This window comes from Carlito syrichta, unplaced genomic scaffold, assembly GCF_000164805.1.
Source record: "Carlito syrichta isolate Samal-C Ts95f unplaced genomic scaffold, Tarsius_syrichta-2.0.1 Scaffold115649, whole genome shotgun sequence".
Classification (NCBI taxonomy): domain Eukaryota; kingdom Metazoa; phylum Chordata; class Mammalia; order Primates; family Tarsiidae; genus Carlito; species Carlito syrichta.
In genome coordinates this window covers 114,829-138,445 of record NW_007059745.1, presented here as the reverse complement: position 1 = coordinate 138,445, position 23,617 = coordinate 114,829, and the positions used below count along the sequence as shown (strand labels likewise).

The 23,617-nt window shown below is 43.1% G+C and overlaps 1 protein-coding gene across 3 annotated transcripts in view; it reads right to left on the bottom strand.

Annotated features, from left to right (window-relative positions):
- NR2C1 (nuclear receptor subfamily 2 group C member 1) overlaps positions 1–22,324 on the bottom strand; it is a 38,681-nt gene extending 16,357 nt beyond the window's left edge. Inside the window, exons 1-8 of one of the 3 annotated variants that reach the window (XM_008073083.1) lie at positions 22,248–22,324; positions 17,885–18,115; positions 15,232–15,313; positions 13,650–13,829; positions 12,485–12,632; positions 12,304–12,394; positions 6,752–6,936; positions 4,438–4,603 (exon numbers count right to left, since the gene is read on the bottom strand). In XM_008073083.1, the coding sequence (XP_008071274.1) occupies positions 4,438–4,603; positions 6,752–6,936; positions 12,304–12,394; positions 12,485–12,632; positions 13,650–13,829; positions 15,232–15,313; positions 17,885–18,115; positions 22,248–22,301 (1,137 nt within the window). In that variant the 5' untranslated portion in view covers positions 22,302–22,324. The remainder of the gene's footprint in view (positions 1–4,437; positions 4,604–6,751; positions 6,937–12,303; positions 12,395–12,484; positions 12,633–13,649; positions 13,830–15,231; positions 15,314–17,884; positions 18,116–22,247) is intronic. The other 2 variants (XM_008073092.2, XM_008073099.2) reach the window with 2 other exon arrangements.
- Positions 22,325–23,617: the final 1,293 nt, after the last annotated feature.

The window sequence follows — 23,617 nt, the reverse complement described above, 5'->3', positions numbered from 1 at the left end:
TGTTAGTTACCAAAATTTTAAAAATGAGCATATTCTGTGACTTAGTACCACTTCTAAATTTTTGTTCTGGCAAAATACTTGCACACATGTACAAAAATGCACAACAGGGGTGTCCACTATAGCTATAGTGAAATTAAGGTTGGCAGTGACCCAATTCCCACCACGAGGGAGAATAAAGATCCGGGCTGGGCAGGGAGATGTGTCCACATGGACTTTTCTAGGGAATAAATATGCAGCTTTCGTCAGATACTCGCAGGTTGTCTATGGAGTTACCAGATCAAAAGGTTTTCTTCCAAAAATTATCTAGAAATATTAGATTAAAAATTCATCTAAAAAGGCTTGAGGTTTGAAACAAACAAAAATATTGCCTAAAATATAAAAAGATAACTGCCTTTGTTCAATATTAGCCACAAATGGCACGTCTGTTTATAAATGTGCCAAGTAGTAAAACGACAGGGCAGTTAACAGTCAAAACTCCACAAACAAGAAGACAATTTTTAAGTGTTTAAGAAATGTTTACTGGAGCAGTAAGTTAAAATAGTTATTTAAGATGATTTTTAGAGAACTGTAGGCAAGTAAAGATTAAACGTCGTAAACATAATGATTAGGATGCAACTGTTCCTACACAAGTGTGTACTGAAAAAAAAGAGAGAACTTTCAGACCTTTTCAGAATTGCTCAAAGTGAGTAGGACAAAAAGGCCTGGAAAATAAGGGGAATTACCAAAAATTATTAGTTTTAGGCAGAAGGGGTAAGATACAAACAACAAGAAAGAATAACTTCTGCTAAACAGTTTGAAATTGCCTTTAAAAAGAAAAAACTTGTAATGCGTAAAAAGTGAATCTAATGGTTCTGATTTACACACTGAAAACTTTCTGCTGCTTTCATCATGAAATAGAAATGGTTTGTAATGTAAGCTAAAGGAACTCATTGAAACTATTATACCATGTTGTACTATTTTATAAAGAGGGGAAGTGGGCTGGGCGTAATGTCTCATGCCTGTAATCCCAACACTTTGGGAGGCTGAGGAGGGAAGACTGCCTGAACCCAGGAGTTCAAGGCCAGCCTGGGCAATATAGCAAGACCTTGTCTCTACCAGAGAGAGAGAGAGAGAGAGAGAGAGAGAGAAAGAAAGAGAGAGAGAGAAAGTGTCTTATAATTTGCCTGTTTACATTTCTAACACACCTCTAGCGTTATGAACCAGAAAGCTAATGCTGGCTGAAGAAACAATAATCTGTTCGACAAGTCTTTCAGACTTGAAAGACAAAGGTTTCTTCCTCCACACAGGAGGTGAGTTTCTACAATAAAGACGTAACAGCTTTCCCAAGATGTCTGTGGATTTGAATGACACATTCTTTTATTTTGAAAAAGTTGAATGCCTCCTGCTGAGTGTGTAGACCAACGTGTCTTAGAAGACATTGCTTGCCTCTACGACGATCTGCCCAGCAGTCTCTGTGCTGACGCCGAGAAGGGCCTGCATGCCTCTGCCTTTGGGAGACCTGGCCCCTGCTTCCGGCTCCCAGTACCTGTCTGCCCCTGGTTGACACACTCCCTCATGGGGCGTGCCAAGTGCTGTCATCTCAGGGACGAACTCGATGAAAATGCCAAGGGCTGAGAAGGGAATGGCCCAGGGGAGCAACGGGCAGCTGGATCAGAACCTGGGCCCCAAAAGGTCACGGCATGCAGGCCGGACTCAACCCCACATGGACACGGGGAAGCTACCGGAGGCTCTCAGGCTAATGAGATGAGCCCTCAACAAACAACACACTGGTACCCACACACAGGACAAGTGGGGGAGACCAGAAGCAAAGGTATCACTGTAAGAGCTCAAGAAAGAAAACGTGGAAGGCCCCAAAGATGGCAATGGAGATGCTGACGAAGAAACCCAGGCTCAAGAATGGCGAAGGTTTGACTATGGACTGGAGGAGGGCGGGGCCGGGGAGCATGTGACAGCTCCCCCGGGCCACCAAGGACCGGAAAGCCTGTGGTTTTGGCATGGCGAGCACAGGCACGAGAAGACAGCCTGGGAGGTGCCTCACGTGTCTCGAGAACAGGAGCACCACATACCATGACATCACTGAGGGACATTGCAAGAACCGCGTGAAGTAGGGTGCCCAGAACTCTGGAGCTTGGTGAGAACGTTGATGACGACTGGCCTGGATTTTTCAGTTTCATTACTGCACCCTTTCCCCACTACCTGGATTGCTTTCAATAAGACACTGAAAATCTCGAAATATTTCTTCATTCACAACATGAGAATACGAACCCTAACCTCCACAAGACAACCTGGTGAGGCTCCAGTGAAAGAGTGTACTTGCAAAACGCTGCCAACCACAGTCTAAACAAAACACCACAGAGAAGCTGAAGGTCACTGAGCTCAGCAGGAAGAGAGGATGGAGACTTTTCATTAGAGAAGTCTTGAAACCCACGGCCAGGAAAACCTCAGGGAGAGAGTCAACCACGAAACTACCAGGCTCTAGGAGCTCAGCAGGGAAAGCACTGAGCAGCAAAGCACTTGACTTCACAGGCCTGTAAGAGTCAGAGAAAGAGCTGTCCTTCCCAGGGGAGCAGGAAAATGCAGGGTTCACTGTGAGAACACCCAGAGTGCAGGTGGTCAAAGACGGAAGGAAAACAGTTCCAGAAACAAACCAAAAAGCTCTAACGTGCCAAATTCATCTGTCCAAAACATTTCAGAGAGTCAGCTATTCTGAGGACCCACGTCAACAATAAAAAAGGCCAACGACTTCTACCTCCAAAGAGTGACCGGTGTTTTTCCTTGCAATGGGTCTTCTTCCTACATCGGTCTCATTTTATCCTTCCTCCCATTTAAATCCTAAGGAAAAAGTAAAACTAAGAAAACAAAAGATTGCCTTTTACTTAGAATAAGAAAGAACAACAGGAAACATCAAGCTATGCCTTGTTCCACACTTGTCCATAGCTTCTGCCATAATTTTTACGAAAAATATTGGCTGGGCACGATGGTGCACACCTGTAATCCCAGCACTCTGGAAGGCTGGGGTGGGAGGACTGCTTGAGGCCAGGAGTTTGAGATCAGCCTGGACAACATAGTGAGATCCTTTCTCTACAGAAAATTGAAAAAGCAGCTGGACGTGATGGTGTGCACTTTTAGTCCTGACTGCTTGGGAGGCTGCAGTGGGAAGACCACTTGAGCCAGGAGCTCAAGGCTGCAGTGAGCTATGATTGTGCAAATGCACACCACCTGGGTGACAGAGGGAGACCCTGTCTTAAAAAGAAAGAAAGAAAAAGAATGATACTGGTTATTCCAATTATTTTTATAGCATCCATAAAAAGTTTTCCTGTATAATGTAGATAAAACATTTCTAATTTTTCCCATGTCTTTAGTAAAAGGTTACATAATTAGGTTTCACTAATATATTATTGACTATTTTCAAAGTACATCAATTATTTGTCACTGTGAGTGTTCTCTGTGGCTATTTCTACCAAGTCAAATCTTACACACAAAAATTACTACATGCAATTCTGGCAATGTGCCACCTGCCTTGCGTTATTTCTACCAGGAACACACATACCTATCTGATAAGTGCACATATTCCGAAGAAATCCATGGCGTTTTATCAGCCATAGCAAATTATGAGACTCACTCCCAGGTGTTTCAAGACTGCCATATTGCTAAGTGAAACCTTCTCTGTACTCTCAGTGGTTCTGCACACATCTTGCTAACAAAATCCACGCGGGTAGAACACCACTGCCGAATGGCTAAAACAACAGGGATCAGAGCCGCAGGCTCTCGGTGCAGGTCTCGACAGCGACTGCATCTCTAGCTCTGATTCAGACCTTAGTTGGAGGACGAATCAAACAGTCGAAAGCGATTTTCCAGTCTTCTACATGTATTGCTTTCACCATAAATAAATGTATTTGGGGGAACAAAATAAATTGCAGGCGTGCCTTCTCCAAAATGGTTTGAAAGCGAAAACGTTAAAAACCAAAGGTTAAAATGTATTAAATAATTTACACCTTATAACAGTGCTGAAAGCTAGTTAATTACAGGGATACGTAGCAAATGAAATCCCATGTAGTTACTATGTAAGAGCAAAACATCTGAGTCTTAGATCCTGATTTACACTACAGGAGTAGCTAGGCATTAAAGAAAAGCAGTGCATCCAACACCACATGAAAGCCAATACGTAAAGTTTAAAAAAACCACCAAAACCTATGTTACAGTAGTTCTAAAATCTAACTTTTATAGACTTAGGCCCACTAACTGCTGTGACAACTGACTTATAAACAGGATGCTTTACTGAGACAGTCTCATATACACCCAGACGTGTAGCTTTTAGCTGCTATTCTGAATTTCTATCAGTGATATTTCTGGCACAACAAACATATTCTGATTGTTGAAAGGAAGATCGAAATCAAATGATAACACAACATCAAAGTAAAAAAATCCCAGAAATACCCTGAAAGCTACATGGGAATCACTGAGAAGCGGCCCCTCCTTCTCGATGTAGTTAGTGCTCGCGTCTCCAGCCATCAGGTGCACACCTCCGTCCACACCCTCCATGGAGCCCTGACAGGCTGCACTCTCTCCAGGACTCAATGCTTTCGCAAGAGTGTCAAATGCCCTGGAAGGAGACATCAGAAGCTGGTGAGCTTGGCCAATCTCCACTATAAAATAACAATTCCATACAAAGTTCTGGACTTAAGAACTACGCCTAAAATATTGTTTAGACAATAGAACTCTGGTGTATACTGAACATTCTAGTTCACTGACATCTACAACTCTTTCTGGAAGCAACAAATTACATTTCCTATGTATGGTAAGAAATACTAGATTAGCCAGGCTTGGTGGCTCAGCCTGTAATCCCGCACTTTGGGAAGTTGAGGTGAGTGGATTACCTGAGCCCGTGGGTTCGAGACCCGCCTGGCTAACTTGGCGAGACCTCATCTCTACAATAAATCAAAAAATTAGCTGGGCGTGGTAGCGCGCGCCTGTAGTTCCAGCTACTTGGAAGGCTGAGGCGGAAGGATCGTGAAGCCCAGTAGGTCGAGGCTGAAGTGGCTGGGAGCATGCCACTGCACTCCAGTTTGGGTGACAGAGTGAGACTCCAACTCAAAAAAAAGAAAGAAATACTAGATTGTCACATTCAGGTATTATGAGGGAGAAAAATCCTCATGCTTTGGTAGAAAATACACTTTTAAAGGTTATACATTTGATACTACAAGTCCATTTATTTTATTTTATACACAGAAGTTACAAAGAACAAGGGTGAAAACCTATGTTGACTTAACTATTATTTTACACAATAAAAAGTTAGGTCCTAATTTTATTTACAAATTCAGGAAATATTTTTAAACTTGTGGTTATGTGCTTACATCAAACTGTGAGTCTGAGATTAGAATGCAAAATTAACCAATGTTAGCAAATAATTATTCAAAATAGTTCCCCATATTTTTCAATACTAGTCCTCTTAGAGTTCCTTAAAATTTCATGTTTAACAAAGTACTTATCATGAGTCTTACATGCAGTTTACTCACCAGTTTTTTTTTTGTTTTAGAAGTAGGTTCTCACTTTGTTGCCCAGGCTGGACTTGAACCTCTGGGTTCAAGCAATCCTCCCCTCTCAGCCTCCCAAGTAGCTGGGACTACAGTCGTGAGCCACCACATCTAGCTAGTCCTTAAAATTTTTCAGAGACAGGGTTTTGCTATGTTGTCCAGACTGGTCTTAAACTCCTGGCCTAAAGGAATCCTCCTGCCTTGGCCTCCCAAAGTGCTGGGAATACAGGTATGTACCACCATGCCCAGCTCTTACAATATGGTAAATAATAAACAGAAGTGTGGGGAAAACCTAAATTTATATTCTACATCCTACTAACACTGTCAGAACAAAAAATGAACTTAATACTGTTTTCCTCAAGTGTAACTTAGAACTGTAGTTGAGTCAACCAAGTCTTTTACAGTAAGAAACAAGGTCCTCCTAGAATACAAGGAGGACTGACATGGCTGCCTGAAGACAAATGCTTTCCTCCACACACACAGAAGACAGAATTCAGCAACTAAAGTATTTGAAACGTCGGGTGCAGATTATCATCTTTAGAGGAAAAAGAATTCCTAAATTTGTAGGCTACATTTCTAATCCTATCATTTCACTTACTGATCTTGTTCTTTGGAACGTAACCTGCTGGACATTTTATACTAAACACTGGTTTTGAAGTACAACTTGCTATGCCTTAAAATGTCCAGATCTAACTGGCTGGGCTTCCCTAATACTAAAAATCGGAATGCTTCGAAATCTGAACCTACTTGTTCACCAACGTGACGTCATGGCGGAAAATCGCACACCTGAACCCATGTGACGGGCCAACCTCATCTTTGCTGCACGTGCTTGATTCCCACACGCAAACTTCCCCCAGAGGATAATAAAAGGGCACTGTGCAGGCCAGACACGCACGGGCAGGCTACCACGATGCCCCCAAGGGCCAAGACCCACGTGACTCACGGTGATGTTTGGCTCATTCTCTGCTCTGTGATGCCGAGACATTTTTGAAAATATCTAAAAGGTCTGCACGGTACCCATCAGGTAATACACATACTACAAAATCCGAACAATCTGAAATGGGAAATATTTCTAGTCCTAAGCATTTTGGGTAAGGGATAATCAACCCATACTTTTTTTCTGGAACCTCTATACATAGTATTTAGCATAAAAATATTTTTATGAATACTAAAAAACACTTAAAGAAAAGGATACTTAAGATCAAAATAGATCTTACCTTGAAACATCACTGTTGGTCTGCATTTCTTGATGCAATTCACACAAAGAGGTACCACCATTGCTTAAGTTATCAATCATAGATATCTCATTACTATTTTGAGAAAGATCTTTAGTTTTTCCAAGATTTGCTAATGATGTAACCACACTGGCCAACGTACTTAAATCTCCCTGACATGATTCAGCCTTTAAACAAACAAACAAACAAAAAAGGAGTATTAAAATTCTGTAAACTGGTATCAATATTTATATAATCTATAATACCCACTTTTAGATTATGGAACACCAAAATAAATATAATAAATGAAACCTAGAAACTAAAATCAAAGAGCTCCAAGCTTTCAGAAATTTCTTGAGTAAAATATTAGTTTATTCGTCACCCGGCTGGGGAACTTGGCGAGACCTCATCTCTACAATAAATAAAAAAAAATCACCCAGGCGTGGTAGCACACGCCTGTAATTCCAGCTATTCAGAAGGCTGAGGTGGAAGGATTGCCGGAGCCCAGTGGGTCGAGGCTGCGGTGGCCGGGAGCACTCCAGTTTGGGTGAGAGTGAGACTCCAACTCCCAACTCAAAATATATATATATATATATATTAGTTTAAAAATATCAGATATGGCCAGGCCATAGCCTATAATCCCAGCACTTTGGGAGGCCGAGGTTGCGGATTCGAGACCTGCGGATTCGAGATCAGCCTAGGCTACATGGTGAAACCTCGTCTCTACAACAAATCAGAAAATTAGCTGGGTATGGTAGTGTGCGCCTATAGTTCCAGCTACTTGGAAGGTTGAGGCGGAAGGGTCGCCTGAGCCCAGCGTGTAGAGGCTATGGTGGCTGGGAGCATGCTACTGTACTTCAACCTGGATGATGGAGGTAAGACTCCAAATCAAAAAAAAAAATTAAATTAAATAAAAAATATATATCAGATACATTTCTTAAATGTTTATGCAAATTACTTTAAACAAAACTGCACTTAATCACCAATCTACCATGCACAGTCATTTCTTCTTTTACACAAAGATATTAGACAATTTATAAAAGGATATACACTCTGATACTGTTATGACAGTTTCCAAAACTTATTCTATAAACTATAAACTTGTATAGAAATGTAAAGAATTGATACTGGCTGGGTACGGTGGCTCAAGCCTATAATCCCAGCACTTTAAGAGGCTGAGGTAAGATGACTGCCTGAGCCCAGGGGTTCAAGCCCAGCCTGGCAACATGATGAGACCTCATCTCTACAATAAATCAAAAAAACTAGCTGGGCGTGGTGGCGTGTGCCTGTAGTTACGGTTACTTGGAAGGCTGAGGTGGAAGGATCACCTGAGCCCAGCAGGTCGAGGCTGTGGTGGTCCGTGAATGTGCCCCTGCACTCTAGCCTAGGTGACAACAGAGTAAGACTCTGACTCAAAAAAAAAAAAAAAGAACTGACACGAGTGAAAAGTGGGAAAAAAGGCCAACATATTATTTAACAGACTCCCTGGTATACCAGCTTCTACTGTGGTTTCTGGCTTAGTCTCTGTTCTGTGATGCCAAGACATTTTTTACAATATTGAAAAGGCCCCCATGGCACCCATCAGATCATGCACATATTCCAAAACCCAGCAGACACTGTTTTAACTGAACATGCTATGTGCCAGGCAGTGTGCTAAGAAGCGGGCCAGCTGTCCACTGTCCTCTTTGCTTTGTCCTCCTCGAGATGAACATCTTCCACATGGCTAAGACACGTGTCTCTGGTACCCACTGAGTGCTGTCCTGATCGTCTTCATGCTTTATGTCTGCCAATTGGCAGACGTTCTTTGTGCACCAGCTATAATTCTTTTACGAAAAAGGATTTTCTCTCCTAAACTGCTTGATTATCCAGAAATATAGTTTGTACAGGGAAGGCAGATAAATGCTTGATTTCTCCCATTTAGTTCTCAATTTTCAGAGCAACAAGTGGATGCCCTAGCAACCTTGAAGGGTGACAGATGAACTGTTCTGAGCATTATTTTAAATTAATAGATCTTTTATATATTTGTTTATTAAACTCCTTTAAAAATGTTTTCCCATCCTCATCTAATGAGAGGCTTTTTAAGTTGCCTTGCCTTAAAATTATAAATAAATAAATATATAAATATAAAATTTAAAAAATAAGATGCCTTATTGGTACTTTTTTGACAAATACTTCATGGTTTTTGTTTTTGGTGTAATTAACCATGAAGTAATGCATGTCTTTCCTTGAGGTTTCATTTGTTATAACTCCTCCTGGCCAGGCACAGTGGCTCACACCTGTAATCCCAGTACTTTGGGAGGCCAAGGCAGGATGATCGTTTGACCTAGGAGTTCAAGATCAGCCTAGGCAACATACCAAGATCTCATCACTACAAAAAACTTAAAAAGTAATCAGGCGATACAGGTGATACACACCTGTAGTTCCAGCTACTTGGGAGGCTGAGGCAAGAGGATCGCCTGAGCCTAGGAGGTCAAGTCATCATCATACCAATGCACTCCAGCCTGGGCAACAGAGTGAGACTCCAAATCATAAATAAATAACCCAAACTGAAACCCAATTCTTTAGCTTACGTGAAATTTATTTGAGTTAATAAGTAGAATACAATAATTTTGTGCCCTGCCCAAATTCATCAGTGGTCCCAGAATAATTTACTGAACACCTCATCAGTTGCAAAGTTCTTACATGATTACTCCTTATATATGTATACATAATCCCCATAACAACCCTATGAAATAGAAATCAGCACCATTCTGTCTCCAACAAAGAGAATGACCCCCATGCTCAGGTAGTAACCAGTTGAGGCAGGACTGGCCGCCCACACAAGCTCGTGTCTTTGGCCACTGCTCCAAGCAGCCTTGTCACATGTGGGTGGGCGCAAGCATAGCACTTGCCTTTTTTTTTTTTTTTTTTTTTTTGAGTTGGAGTCTTACTCTGTCGCCCAGACTGGAGTGCAGTGGCTGCTCCCGGCCACCGCAACCTCAACCTGCTGGGCTCCAGCGATCCTTCCGCCTCAGTCTTCCAAGTAGCTGGAACTACAGGCACTTGCTACCACACTCGGCTCATTTTTTGATTTATTGTAGAGATGAGGTCTTGCCAAGTTGCCCAGGCGGGTCTCGAACCCGCGGGCTCAGGCAATCCACTCACCTCAGCCTCCCCAAGTGAGGGATTACAGGCTGAGCCACCGAGCCCGGCAGCACTTGCCATTTTTAAGTGTTATTTTCAACCAATACTGAGCAGCTATTCTCTTCCATTTAGCAACATATCTACCTAGATTTTAAAGTTTTGTCACTGAAGAATCTCAGGCAACATAAAAAAAAAAATCTCATCCTGTGACTTCACAGTTTTAGAGTCACGTGTTAGAGAAACTTACGGAAGATGGTTACAATTTAATACAAAGGCACATGCAAAAGCAGTGTCTGGGCAAATCAGTCCCTCAGCAAAACTCAGTTCCCTTATTCTTCTAAAGGAGTTGGTATGTCAACGAAATTGCGGTTACCATTCTAGCCCTGAATCACATGGACAAGGATAAGCAAAATTCTAGAAAATTCCAAAAAACATGCCAAGAAGCCAGACTGCCACACTTAGTAACCACATGTTGCAGTCCAACCTGGAAGGTGGCAATACAGTTTGGATGTTCGTCTCCTCTAAACCTGCTGAAATGTGATCCCTGTGTTGGAAGTGGGGCCTGGTGGGAGGTGTCTGGGTCATGAGGACAGATCCCTTGTGGATGGCTTGGTGCCCTTCTCACAGTCATGAGTCCTCGCTCTACCAAGTCACTCAAGAGCCGGTTGTCTAAGAGAGTCTGGCCCCTCCTCCTCTCTATGGTTCCGGTTCTTGCCAAGGGACACGCCTTCTCCGCCTCCTGCCATGGCTGGAGGCTTCCCGAGGCCTCACCAGAAGTAGAGCTCAGTACCAGGCAGAACTGTGAGCCAAAACAAAACTTTTGTCTTTACCAATCACCCAGCCTCAGGTATTTCTTTATAGCAATGCAAATGGACAGATACCACAGACACCCTTACTATTCTTATTTTACAGATGAGGAAAGCAAGAGACACTGATAGTCAAATAACTTGTCTGAGGCTGTGCAGCTAATATGTGGCACATAAAATGTGATTTCTGAGCCCAAGTATTTAGAACGCCTTAAAGCATCAAGCAACACATATGTAACAAATCCAGCAACAGATAATCTGATAACTTAAGTCAAAAGTTACATAAAGGACAAATAATCTTGCAGCTCATATAAAACCAGACGCCACTGCAAGCTGAGAGAAGCCCTCATCAAAGGCTCCCTAAAATCTGGTATTTTTGTTTTTGTTTGTACAAAGGCAGGTTCTCACTCTGTTGCCTAAGCTGCTCTCAAGCCATCCTCCTGCCTCAGCCTCCCAAGGTGCTGGGATTATAGGCACGAGCCACCATATACGAACCCTAAAATCTGTTTTCAGATATGCATTTTCAGGAAAAAGTTTGCTTCTTGTTCTCATAAGGGGTTTCTGAAAAGTATAAACTTTACATGCTCAGTCTAAATAAATCAACCTTTTTTTCTTTAGCCCCCTTGCCCAGTACACAGAGCAAACGGAGCAGAAAGTTGCTCATCTCTAAGAGAACCAGACAACCTGAGCATGTAACAGGAGGGGCTGGCAGGCCACTCTTCTTTGCTCAAATCAGTCTTCTGACTAGGGAGTGCTAAGAATGTCTCTTCACCAACCAAGAGTCGAGCTTCCGTACCATCCGGCAATCCCCTTCTCGGGAATATACCCAGAGGAACATAAATCCTTCTACAAAAAAAACACCTGCACACATATGTTTACTGCTGCACCTTTTACAATAGCAAAAACATGGAACCAACCCAGATGCCCACTGAAAATGGACCAGATAAAGAAAATGTGGTCCATATACATGATGGAATATTATGCAGCCATAAAGAACAAAATCATGGCCATCGCAATATGGATGCAGCTAGAGACCATCATCCTAAGTGAACTATGGCAGAAACAAAGAACTGAATACCGCATGTTCTCACTCGTAAGCAGTGGACCCTGAACACTAGTCACACGCACATAAGAGTGGGACTGGCAGACAGCGAACAATGCTGGCTGAGGCAGGAGGGTGTGTGGCAACACCCTGGGTACCCAGTTCACTAACAAGGGAGAGGGGCACCTGGAAGACCAAACTTCACAGGCATGCAACCTACTCATGCAGGAAAGCCCCACTTGTACCCCACAACTCTAAAAAAAAGAAAAAATTCTCTTTATACTAACAAATCTGCAGGGAACCCTAAAAGGGACATTAAAAATTTTGCACTAGTAAATTTCTTTTTCTGAGGACTTTTATTTCAAGATGAAAGAAATTGTTAGAACATTAAGTGTTTGTTGATTTCATGTTGACGCTACAATTGTCCTAATGGAATAAAGACTATTTCTACCAAACAGTTGATAATTTATGTTTTAAGAAAAGCAACACGTATGGAGAATACTTAAACAAATCAATTGACCAAAGTGATGGGAAAGACACAGAAAATGAAACATTTAAAAAAGTTTAAATAGTACTAAACACACCTTATCCGATGTCATCAGCATAGCTGACTCAGTTTTTATTCCAGACTGATGAATATTCACAAACATTCCTGAATCTAACAGTCCTGTTGACCTGGAACAAGTAAGCACAAACCTCAGCCTTGGTTTCACTGGGGAGAAAGCCAAGAGACCAGGCACTTCCCAACTGCCTGTCTCGCCATACCTTGCAGTCTCACTGTCTGTCGCGAAAGTCGGAGTGGCAGCCGATGGGCTCCGGAGGTCTTTCCGGATGTAGATTTTTTCTGTTGAAGCAGCGCAGTTGGAAGATCTTTCTCGTGATACCTCGATGGGTTTTCTTTCACACTGAACAGCTGCAAAAACACATGCAACTATTATATCCAAATAAAGCACTTGGAGGCAGTTACAAACGTGAGCTCTAGTCGGCAACGCAGATGACGGGAGATGTGGCTGCCACACTGAACTGCCCAGATGACCGCCAAGCTGGAAATCACGTGCGAGTCCAGCAGCAGCTTCAGGGGAGGGAGACCGGCCATTTGTGTCTCTCGCCCTCTCTCTCCGCTTCCCCATTCCTGGGGTAGAAATGTAGAGGAACCCCTCTTTTTAAAAGCTCATAGAAAGAACTGAAGTTAGGAGGAGCTTTCCTATCTGTGTGAGAGCTAAAAAGATGAACTGAAATGAAATCAACTGAAAATAACACTGACAGAAGGACAGAGAAAGGCCTAAGATCTTTATTTAAATAAGGACAAGGAGATTTCTGAGAAGTAATTCAACTGCTGGTCTTCGTTTCTCAAATGCCGGTAACATGGAATACCTAGAGAGATTTTAGCTCCTAACACTGAGGAAAGAGTGCAGGGCTGCTGTCAAACGGCCAGGTTCAAAGCCAAGTTCTGCCATGTCTGAGTTGGGCGACCTAGGGCTGGTTTTCCAGCCTCTCGGTTTACTGAGGGTAACGTGGGGCAGGTCAGTGCACGTGAAGAGCTGCCAGGAGAGGAGGATGATGCCGCTGTCCGCTAGCCGGCCTGGCGCGGCAAGGGCTCAGTCAGTACCGACTACCTGATGGTCTTACTCGTCACTGTTAGACACCTAATCAGCAAGGAAACTGCTATCTAGCTAGACTTTTTGCCAAATTCAAACTACAAATACATGCTCGTGACATAAGCAGCCAGTATACATTGGCTGAATAAATTAAAAATGCATACATATGTATATGCATTCTTATGCTTTCAGTGAAAAACTATAAATTAAAACACATGTATGTGACAAGTTTTACGTATGTCAATAACGGACATATTTTAACGTGCTAAGTGGAATATGCATCTAGTCTGCTGGCATCCTTAAGAGTATGCTCCTTAAAAGCTCATACATACAGTCTTGCTTCATTCCAAACGCAATACATCTCTGTAACCTGCAGTACTGGCAGCGGTTTCGGTGGTGCTTGTTAATAATACAATCCTTTGATCCTCGACACGAATACACTAAATTTTTTCGGATGCTTCTTTTAAAAAATCCTTTGCAGCCTTCACAAGTTACTGCTCCATAATGACGTCCTAGAGATAATATGTTCAAGAAAACACAAAAGTCATACTATTTTAGAACAGAAACAAGCCCATTTCTTCCCCTTAAACAGCAACATGCAAGAGGAAACTGAGACTTCTGAGTTTCTGACATAAAAAACACTTTTAGAAGTTATCCAAGAATGATAAATTCATATTTTCATAAAATGAACAATGTGAAGTTTTTTTTTCTTTTTTAAAGACAGAGTCTTGCTCTGTTGCCCAAGCTGGAGGACAGTGGTACAAACACAGTTCACCGTAGCCTTAACCACTCGGGCCCAAGTGATCCTCTCTAGTAGCTGGGGCTAAGATATGCGACCACAATGCTTGGCTGTTTGTTTGTTTTTTTTAATGATGGGTTTTGCTATGTTGCTCAGGCTGGTCTGGAACTCCTGGTTTCAAGTGATCCTCCCACCTTGGCCTCCCAATGTACTGGAATTACAGGTGTGACCCATCACACCTGGCTCTAAATTTTGTAAGGTATGATAAACATGATATGAAAAATTTGGGAAGGAGAACAAAATCCCCATAATCCCATTATTATAGTGAAAAACTATTTTCACTTCTGAGCATACACACAAATTTCAGTTGTTACATACTGAAAATTATGCCCCAGAAGACATACAATGTCAGCTAGTATTTGAAATATAATAATGCTCCTCCTCATTGTGAGTTCTGCTTTTGAAACAACTGAAGAAATCTGCTATACTTTGATTAACCTGCTACATCACAAGTCATACTGAACAAACTGAACATACGCTGAAAAAACCTCTTATGGAAGTTTTTGCAATGAAGCTTTGGAAAAGATTAATGAAATCAAACCGGGCCCTTTACATCCTGCTGGCATTTGTGAATGGACATGATCAGACACAAGCGTGTATTTTTGGCATGAAGTAACAATGGCCAGAATTAGCCTGAGTTAACCCGTGTACTAGCAGTACTAGCAGCAGCTTTAATGAGACTGCTCAGTTATGCAGAGCATTAAATAAGGGCTAATCAGAATCTTCCATCTCAATAACTCAAATCACTCTTGTCTTCTGAAACAAGGCCAAAGAGGTAGGTTAAAACTTAATGTAATATGTTATTAAGGATCACAACTCCTAATTTTAAATGATTCTTCTGCCAAAACTTCTAGCTTTTACATTCAAAAATTTTTCTACATGTTTACTTTCAAAAAGTGAAACTTTTCATAATCTCCTGAAATAGGTATTTTACACCATACAAGTCAAATTATACTGAAGTAAATAAAGAAAAAAATTAGTTACATTTTAAAGTCTGCAAATATGAACCCTAAAAATGACCTACACCGTTATTTGTCTTTTTACTTTTGGTAGAAGAATCACGGCAGTGTGGCAGTTATCCTAAAACACACATAAGAGATTACTTTTAATGTTACCTGATGCCTTGTCTCCACAGACTACGCAAAGGTCAAAGACTTTATTTGGTCCCTGGTCTGAGGAAGAATGATCTGTTAAGAGCTTAAAAAAAAAAAAGTCGTTGTTACTCAACAATGCTCTCATGATACTAGGAAATAAGACAGCCGTCAGTCTTGCTTGTCTGCTATTTGCTTTCTTTTTCACAAGTTAACCTTAAGCCCCGAACCTATAGAAAGCTGAGAACCTTTCCACATGGAATAACATGACAAAAATAAGCTAATCATGCTGTAAAAAGATGACTCCGAACTTCTTAAACAAAAAAGAGGTTGTAAAGAAACAGTTTGTTTACGTAACGAACTACTATCATGCAAACAGGGCAGCTACAGAAAAGCACAGACTCTCAGGACCAGGCCCAGCCGCAGGTGACATGCAGGCGGAGAGCATGGAGTCTGACGGCCACAGCACCACAGCCACCAGGAGGGGCCGCAGCCACCAGGAGGGGGCCGCGGGAGGGCCGCGAGCAGTCACCAGTCACCAGGCATAGGAGGCAGGATGCTGGCAAGGGAATACTGGTTTCTTCTTTTAGGTTCCTCTTTCAACCCCTTCATCATTTTCTTTCAATCTTTTGAAACGTGAATCAACTCAGTTCAGCCCCCAGAATGTGCTGTGGCTTTGGTAAATACTCTCCCTGCTTTCCAACAGCTGTCAGGGCAACCCTTTCTCCTGATTCCTTCACTCAGGAGTCTGAATGCCGTCAGGGGTGATTCTGGTTTCAAGAACTTTAAATGGTGCCTAAGAAGACTATCCCTCACTATGCAGTATGTGGCAGCATTTCGTCTTCTACCACAAGATCAGTCCTCTTAAACAAATCACACCTATTGCAAAGGGCACTCATGTTTGATCTGTTATTGTTCCTCAGGGCGGAAGAGACACTGAGAAGTTAAAGAACTCGCCCCATCCCATCTCAGGTTATCAGACAAGAAACAAAATCTCAGTCCAAGGGAATTCCAACTAGTGCCCGTGTTTCTCTCACTGCCTTCAGAGAGGCATGCAAAGTGCCAACCGTATCTTTATTTTTAAATAAAGAGCTAACCCTACAACAGAGAAACCTGACAAGTACTACTCCAGCCAGGTGACCCAAGCCACCCACCAGTGGAAGATCGTGTTGATGTGTCTCTTGTGTGCAATGTGACAAAATGGCACTGAATCCCTGCACTCTTCCTCTCCAAAACCCACAAGCCCACCTCAACAGGAGAAGAGTGCTGGAGGAAGTCCAGTGGTGGCTCATCTCACAATACACCTGTTAAGGTCATCAAAACAAGAGATGCTGCAGGAGCTGCAGTCGCTAAATGTAATGCGGCATCCTGGAGGGGATCCCAGAACAAAAGAGGCCAAGCAGCAAAACCCAAGAAGCCGGAACATCTACAAACTTCAGTTAACAATGCAGCAATATTGTTCACTAATTGCAACACAAGCATCAAACTAACATAACATGTTAAAAACAGTGGAAGCTGCGGGTTGAGCAGGTAATGTGAGAACTCTGCACTCAATGCTCAGTTTTTCTACTACGTATCTAAAATGGTTTTAAAAAACTAAGTCTGTTAATTAAAAAACAAAGAAATTAAGGTAAGTATGATATAAACATTTGTGTGACTTTTGTCCAAAAAAACAACTTATAAATCCTTACCTGTGATCCTATCCATTTTCTGCCTTAGTTTCCAAAAATAATACAAACATTGTCGGAAGAAGAGGATATATCAGGACACATAGGCAAAATTTTACATCTTACGAATTAGACGTTTTCCCACTCTTATAGGGACGTTCTTTCATCAATTTTTCATCACAAAGCATGGAACTTTATTTTAAGTAGACAAGCCTCCAAAAAGTTTCTGGAAACAAACTTTAAGGTGCACTGTATTTGCGTACAGTCTTAGCAACCAGCAATACAGACACCTACATAACCACAGGCAAGCGGTGGGCAAAAGTGTCAACTGGGGCTTTCAAGAATCATGTATAATTCTATATTCTAGCAAAAACTGAAACGATGTCATGTTAACCCACACGGCTGACAGGGTTCCAGCAACAAGCAGGCCGTGCAAGACGCCTTGCTGCGTCATGCAGATGTGCCCATGGGGAGGCACGGGCTGATGCCAGCAGCCCAGGAAAGGCTTCTTCACCTGGCAGCTTCCTGTTTGTGGCAGGCACTTGGTTCTGGAAGCTGCAGCTACGGAGGCTGCTCTTGGCTCGACACTTCCCAATGCAGAAGCAGGAGGTGTCTGGAAGCCGGCTCTGCAGCACTCTCCAGCCAGCAGGGACTTCTGAAAATCTGGCGTGGCCTGCCTCTTCAGCCTCCTGGGTGATCCCGTGAGCTCTCTACATCCTTTATCAAACCCCCTTCTCGTATCATACTAATATAACCGTGGAATAGCAGCGGAAGCCAGCCAGAGCGGAACTTCCTGCCTGTACAAAGAACCCCTCAAAATACATGGGGTGAGGATTGTAGGAGAGAACAGCGGCCCATGGGAGAAAGTGGCTACCAAAAGCGCTGCCGCGACTTTTCGCCAGATTCCCCGCACTGAATACGCAGGCATCAAAGCCGGAATGGCAGGATGCACGACAGGCTCTGTACTGCTTTTAAGCGTAAGAGGAAAAGGCACGACTACAGCTGTGTACCTGGAGGTGCTGTGTGGACAGGTCAGGAGTGGTCAGAAATAACTGGTTGACACCCGCCGCGTCTGGAGTGGTGAGGAAGACGTTTCCTGGAGCCGAATCCTGTCTGGCCAGAATGACTTTGCTGGAAGTGGAGCCATCGCGGTTGGTGAGAATGAACTGCTTGCCTTGGGCACCGCGACCGAGGGCTGTCACGAGCTGGACCTTCTGCCCAGTTGGCTGTCCTGCAACAATCTAACACCAGCAAGTCAAGTTAGCAGGCGGCTCATTTGTTCTTCTCTAATAACACAATTTCATCCTACCTTCAAAGCTAAAAACGCACACCATTACATACATATTCAGCAAGCGTGTGCACACACGTGACCAATTTTTTCTTTAAATGACCAATTCTACTTCCAAAAGATTTCATCTTACAGAAATAAAAGAAAGCACAACAGTAAGAACACCTAACCTCACTGTTTGGTTCCTTCCATCCCACCTTCAATTCAGACACACGCTGGGGCCATTCCAGCAGCTGCTCAGCATCCTGGGATGTGACAGTGAGCAAAACCAAACCCTCGCCCTCATGAAGCCTTTTTGTGATGGGAAAGGTAGCGAATAAATAAGCAAGTAATGCCAGGTGTGCACGTCTAGGAAGAAAGATCAGGCAAGGTGAGACACCAACACAACACAAGTGATGAGGAAGGCACTCTTTAAGGGCTGGCACTTTTGCACAGACCTGGGAGAAGAAACAGACCAAGGCTCAGGACCACCTGGGGCCAAGCATCCCAGAGAAAAGCAGAACCCAGAAGGCCCGGGCAGGAGGAAGTGTATCTGACACATGCAAGGTGCACGGCATGACAGGAGAGTGAAAAGGCGGAGGGCAGGGATTACGGCAGACCTGGCCTGAGTGACAGCCAAGTCAGACCTCCGAGACTTTGCAAGGCCACAGGAGCCAAGGCTTCCTACTGTGTGCAATGGACAGACTCTGGAGGGCACGTTTACCCAGATATTCAGAAGCCTGAGGCAAGAGAACCACTTTAGCCCAAGTGTTTGAGGCAGCCTGGGCAATAGTTAGACCCCATCTTAAAAAAAAATGCCAAAGGACAACCCCTTCTGGTGCCCTCCCACTGTGGGAGCTTTTCTGTCCTCTCAATAAATCTTAATTTCAAAAAAATAAGGCAAAAAGCAGTCATTTTAAATGTAGTGTGAAGAACAGACTGGGAATGTTCAAGAGTAAAATTAAGGGAGCTTATAAAGGATGCTATTGCAGATACGACCGATATCTGGCGATTAGACGAGGGGGGACCCAAAAGCCTGGGATCCCCTTTGGGAGGGCAGGCCCCTTAGAGCACACTCAGAACCTGTTCCTCCAGATCCAACGGTCAAACACAGTTTTGACCTGGAAGTTTTTAGAAGCTGCATCTCCATTTGCAGAAGAAACATCCTGGGTTGTGGGAAACAGGCGCCTGGTTAATCCACGATGACAATATACCTGCCCACACCGCGCTCTTTTCGGCAGTTCTTGACCGAAACCCCACGCTGTCCCTAGTCACCTGATCTCACCTCAAGTGACATTTTTTTGGTCTCCCAGGATGAAAAAAGTCCCCAAAGGGAAACATTTTGCTAATGTGGAAGACATGAAACAAAATACGGCTGAGGCACTAAAAGGCATCAAAATGAACAAGTTCAAAAACTGTTTTGAGCAGTGGAAAAAGCATCTCGATAGGTGCACTGTATCAAACAGAGAGCACTTTGGAGGTGACCCAAGTTTAAACATGTGAGAATAAACACACAATTTAAAAAAATAAAGTCTAGGTTTTGGGGAGGTTCCCCCTCACATATGGGCAGAGATATTGGCCAAAAAAAGGGCAGCAGCCAAGCTGGGGATAAAAATAATTGGATTTAAGATTTTTTTTAAGGAGAGAAAGGTGAAGGACACACTGAAGGGCTGGGGTGCAACATGGAGAAGGAAGAGTCAAGGATGACCGCACGACCCGGGCCTCGGGGACGGGCACAGAAGCGCCAGCTGTGGAGATGCGGTAGCTTGGGAAAAGCCAGTTCACTAACAAAGAGCTTCTGATACAGAGCAAGTATTTTCCAGAGTAAACGTCACTGAGCCAATTAAATTCCTTGGTTCAATTTTAAGACAGCAATGTTGGTTTGTTTCAAAATTTGTTCCTTTTTTTTGAGTTGGAGTCTCACTCTGTCCCCCAGACTGGAGTACAGTGGCCGCCCCGGCCACCGCAGCCTCGACCCGCTGGGCTCCGGCGATCCTTCCGCCTCAGCCTTCCGAGTAGCTGGAATTACAGGCGCGCGCTACCACGCCCGGCTGATTTTTTGATTTATTGTAGAGATGAGGTCTCGCTGCCCAGGCGGGTCTCGAATCCGCGGATTCAGGCAATCCACTCACCTCAGCCTCCCAAAGGCGCGGGATTACAGGCTGAGTCACTGAGCCCAGCTTGTTTCATTTCTTTTACTCCAATTATTTTCGGCAGATTCTTTTTAATGCAAAATTTGAAACAAAGTTCTGATTCACTGAGTCTGTCTAAAGCAAATTATACTGACTACGGTTGCTGTCAATTTGAGTTTTCTTTGTTGGCCATTATTACTACCAAGTGTTGTTTTTCTGGGCAGAGTTTTTAACTGTTGTCAATTTTATTTTACACAGGTTTTTTTCTACCAAGTTCAGACTCTACCTGTTCCCAACAATTTTTGCAATTTTCTTTTTTTTTTTTGAATTGGAATCTTACTCTGTTGCCTAGACTGGAGTGCAGTGGCACACTCCCAGCCACCACGGCCTCAACCTGCTGGGCTCCTGTGATCCTTCTGCCTCAGCCTTCTAAGTAGTCGGAACTACAGGCACGCGCTACCATGCCCAGCTAATTTTTGATTTATTATAGAGACGACATCTCATCAAGTTGGCCGGGTATGCAATTTTCAATGATACCTACAAGATGTGATTTTTGAACTAATTTATCTATAAAACATTTTGCCATGTAAAGTTTCAGCTGTGGTCTATTTAATTTTGACTTATTTTTTATCAGCAATATTCATTGTGAATCAAATAAAAGACTGGTGGCTCCCACTTATTTCTTAAAGACCTTCAGGGGCATGCATGGTGCAACCATCACTGGGTCGGAACATTCTGCTTAGAGAGTAAAAGGAGACTGACTGCAGCATACTAATGCCACTAATCGAAAATCAAAACAATCCAAATACCCTTCCACAGAAAAGAACAATAGGTTATGGAAACAGCTCCTAGGTCTTAGGAGCCCTTTACAGTCTAAAAAAACCAATGAGGGTCCCAAGGAGTTTTTGTTCATGTGGGTTGTAGCTACTGATATTTAACATATTAGAAACCAAAGAAAAATTTCAAAACACTTGGTTCATTTAAAAACAACAGCCCATCAAATGTTAACATAACTTTACATTTCGTGACAAGTTTATTTTCCAAGTAAACAAAAATGCAGTGGGGAGAATGGCAGCATTTTATATCTTTGCAAACTGCTGTAATGTCTGGTTTAATAGAAGCTGAAATCCTGTTCTGCTTCTTCATTCAATCTGTTGAAATACCTTGTTTTGGCCAAAATTAGACAATCCGGTTTCACAGTTACTGTCTGAGAGGGGAAAGACAGTCGTAAAGGCCTTTTCTAACTGGGTTGACTGCTCTTCGTACTACACCGAGCTGGACAAAAAGTAGCAGCAGCTCGAAGGTAGGATGTGACGAAGGATCAGAAACGATACTGAAATCCGCTGGTCAACGCTGCAAGCGGAATGGGTCTCTTACTCAAGCATGATGCTGTACTTGGCCATGTGGAAAATAATGGCTCCTGAGTTATGCAAACCTTATACATACTCATACATTTCATCACAAAATACCACCACATGTGTAGCCCGTGGAAGACTCCATGGTATACTTGTGAGAGAACAATAGCGGAAAGGCAAACAACATCTTTGTATTCTTGCGAAAATGGCTTTGAAACACTCTGAAAGCGTCCCCAGATGATACTCAGAGAACCTCTAGAGGATGGTACCTCTTACTCAGGAACAGGACATATGCATGTAAAAAATGAAGATGTCTGCAATGACACTGAACTAACTCCTACTGGTCCACCAAAACTGGCCTCAGGTTTTGTGCCCTTCGAAGAACATTCCCGGGCCAGGTCCCAGCACTCTACGACTCTTGACTGGCTGTTTCTGTGCTCCCACAGGGTCCTGTACAATCACCCACCACGGCACTACCTCCCAACAATCTCTCACAGGTGGGAGACGCCATCTTAAGTCAGGGGATGTCTTCATGTCTGGACCTCCAGACCCACACACACATTAAGAGTAAGTCATAAAAGTCTGCTGAGTCAGTGAATGAACTGTAAACTAGACATACCTCTCCCATCTGCTGTTCAATAATTTGATGTGCAATTTCTTCTATGGTTGCCATGATCTAACTGCCAAAATGTCCTGCCAAAAATAAAAAGATGCTTTCACAATTATACTCACAAAAAAAACATACAGAAGAACTTATGAATGAAATTATGATATTTAGGATTTGCTTCAAAATAACATAGTTGGGTGGGTAGGGTTGGGAGGGAACAGAGAAGACAAGATTGGTCATGTGTTCCTGACTACAACAGTCAATTGGTGAGGCTTATATATAGGGGTTTACGAAACGCTTTTGAACCACCTGCTGAAAACACCATTTCACACCCCGCAATTTCACTTTTCAAACATAATGAGGTCGAAACAGGAGAACTCTCATTGACACGAGTTGCAGTTCATTGATTTCAATAAGGGCAGCCCTATCTGTGAACCAACATACCACTGCAACTATCTAACACAAAAATCCTTTGTAAAAACTGACAAAATAACTGCACGCATTAAAAGATTTCTCACTGGGTGCAACGTCAGCTGCTTGGGAGGTTACCGAGAGAGGATTGCCCGAGCCCAGGCAGTAGCGACTGTGGGGAGCTGTGATCATGCCACTGCACCAGGTCTGGGCGACAGACTGAGACTCGACACAAACATATGCATTTCTCTCGCATTTTGTGAATGTCCTTCACAAGTGGCAACTTCTTACATATTAGGGTTATTTTGAACTTAATGCATAACCATCTCCAAATGGATTTGAGCCTGTAAGAACGGGCTGATGGTGACTTTTGCTTTTTCTCTGTATCATCTAGTCAAGAATATAAAATTTTATTTTTTTGGCCGGGCTCGGTGGCTCAGTCCGTAATCCCAGCGCTTTGGGAGGCCGAGGTGAGTGGACTGCCTGAGCCCGCAGCTTTGAGACCCACCCAGGCAACTTGGCGAGACCTCATCTCTACAATAAATCAAAAATTAGCCGGGCATGGTAGCGCATGCCTGTAGTTCCAGCCACTTGGAAGGCTGAGGCAGAAGGATCGCTGGAGCCCAGCAGGTAGAGGCTGCAGTGGCCGGGAGCGTGCCACTGCACTCCAGTCTGGGCGACAGAATGAGACTCCAACTCAAAAAATAAAAATAAAAATAAAATTTTATTTTTGACTTTACATGTTGTTTATAATGTCATATATCCACTAATATTCTGCTATTCTATTAATTGCCAAGTTATGTTTTTCTCCCTTGTAATTATGCTGTAATTGTTAAATGTGTCAATTAGTTGAGCTAAAAGCACACTCACTACTCTGCTTGATCCTTCAGTTATCTCTCACTAGACTGAAATCAACAGAGGGGACAGCCTTGCCCTCCTGGGGCTGTGCCTGAGCCCCGATGACAGTGGCT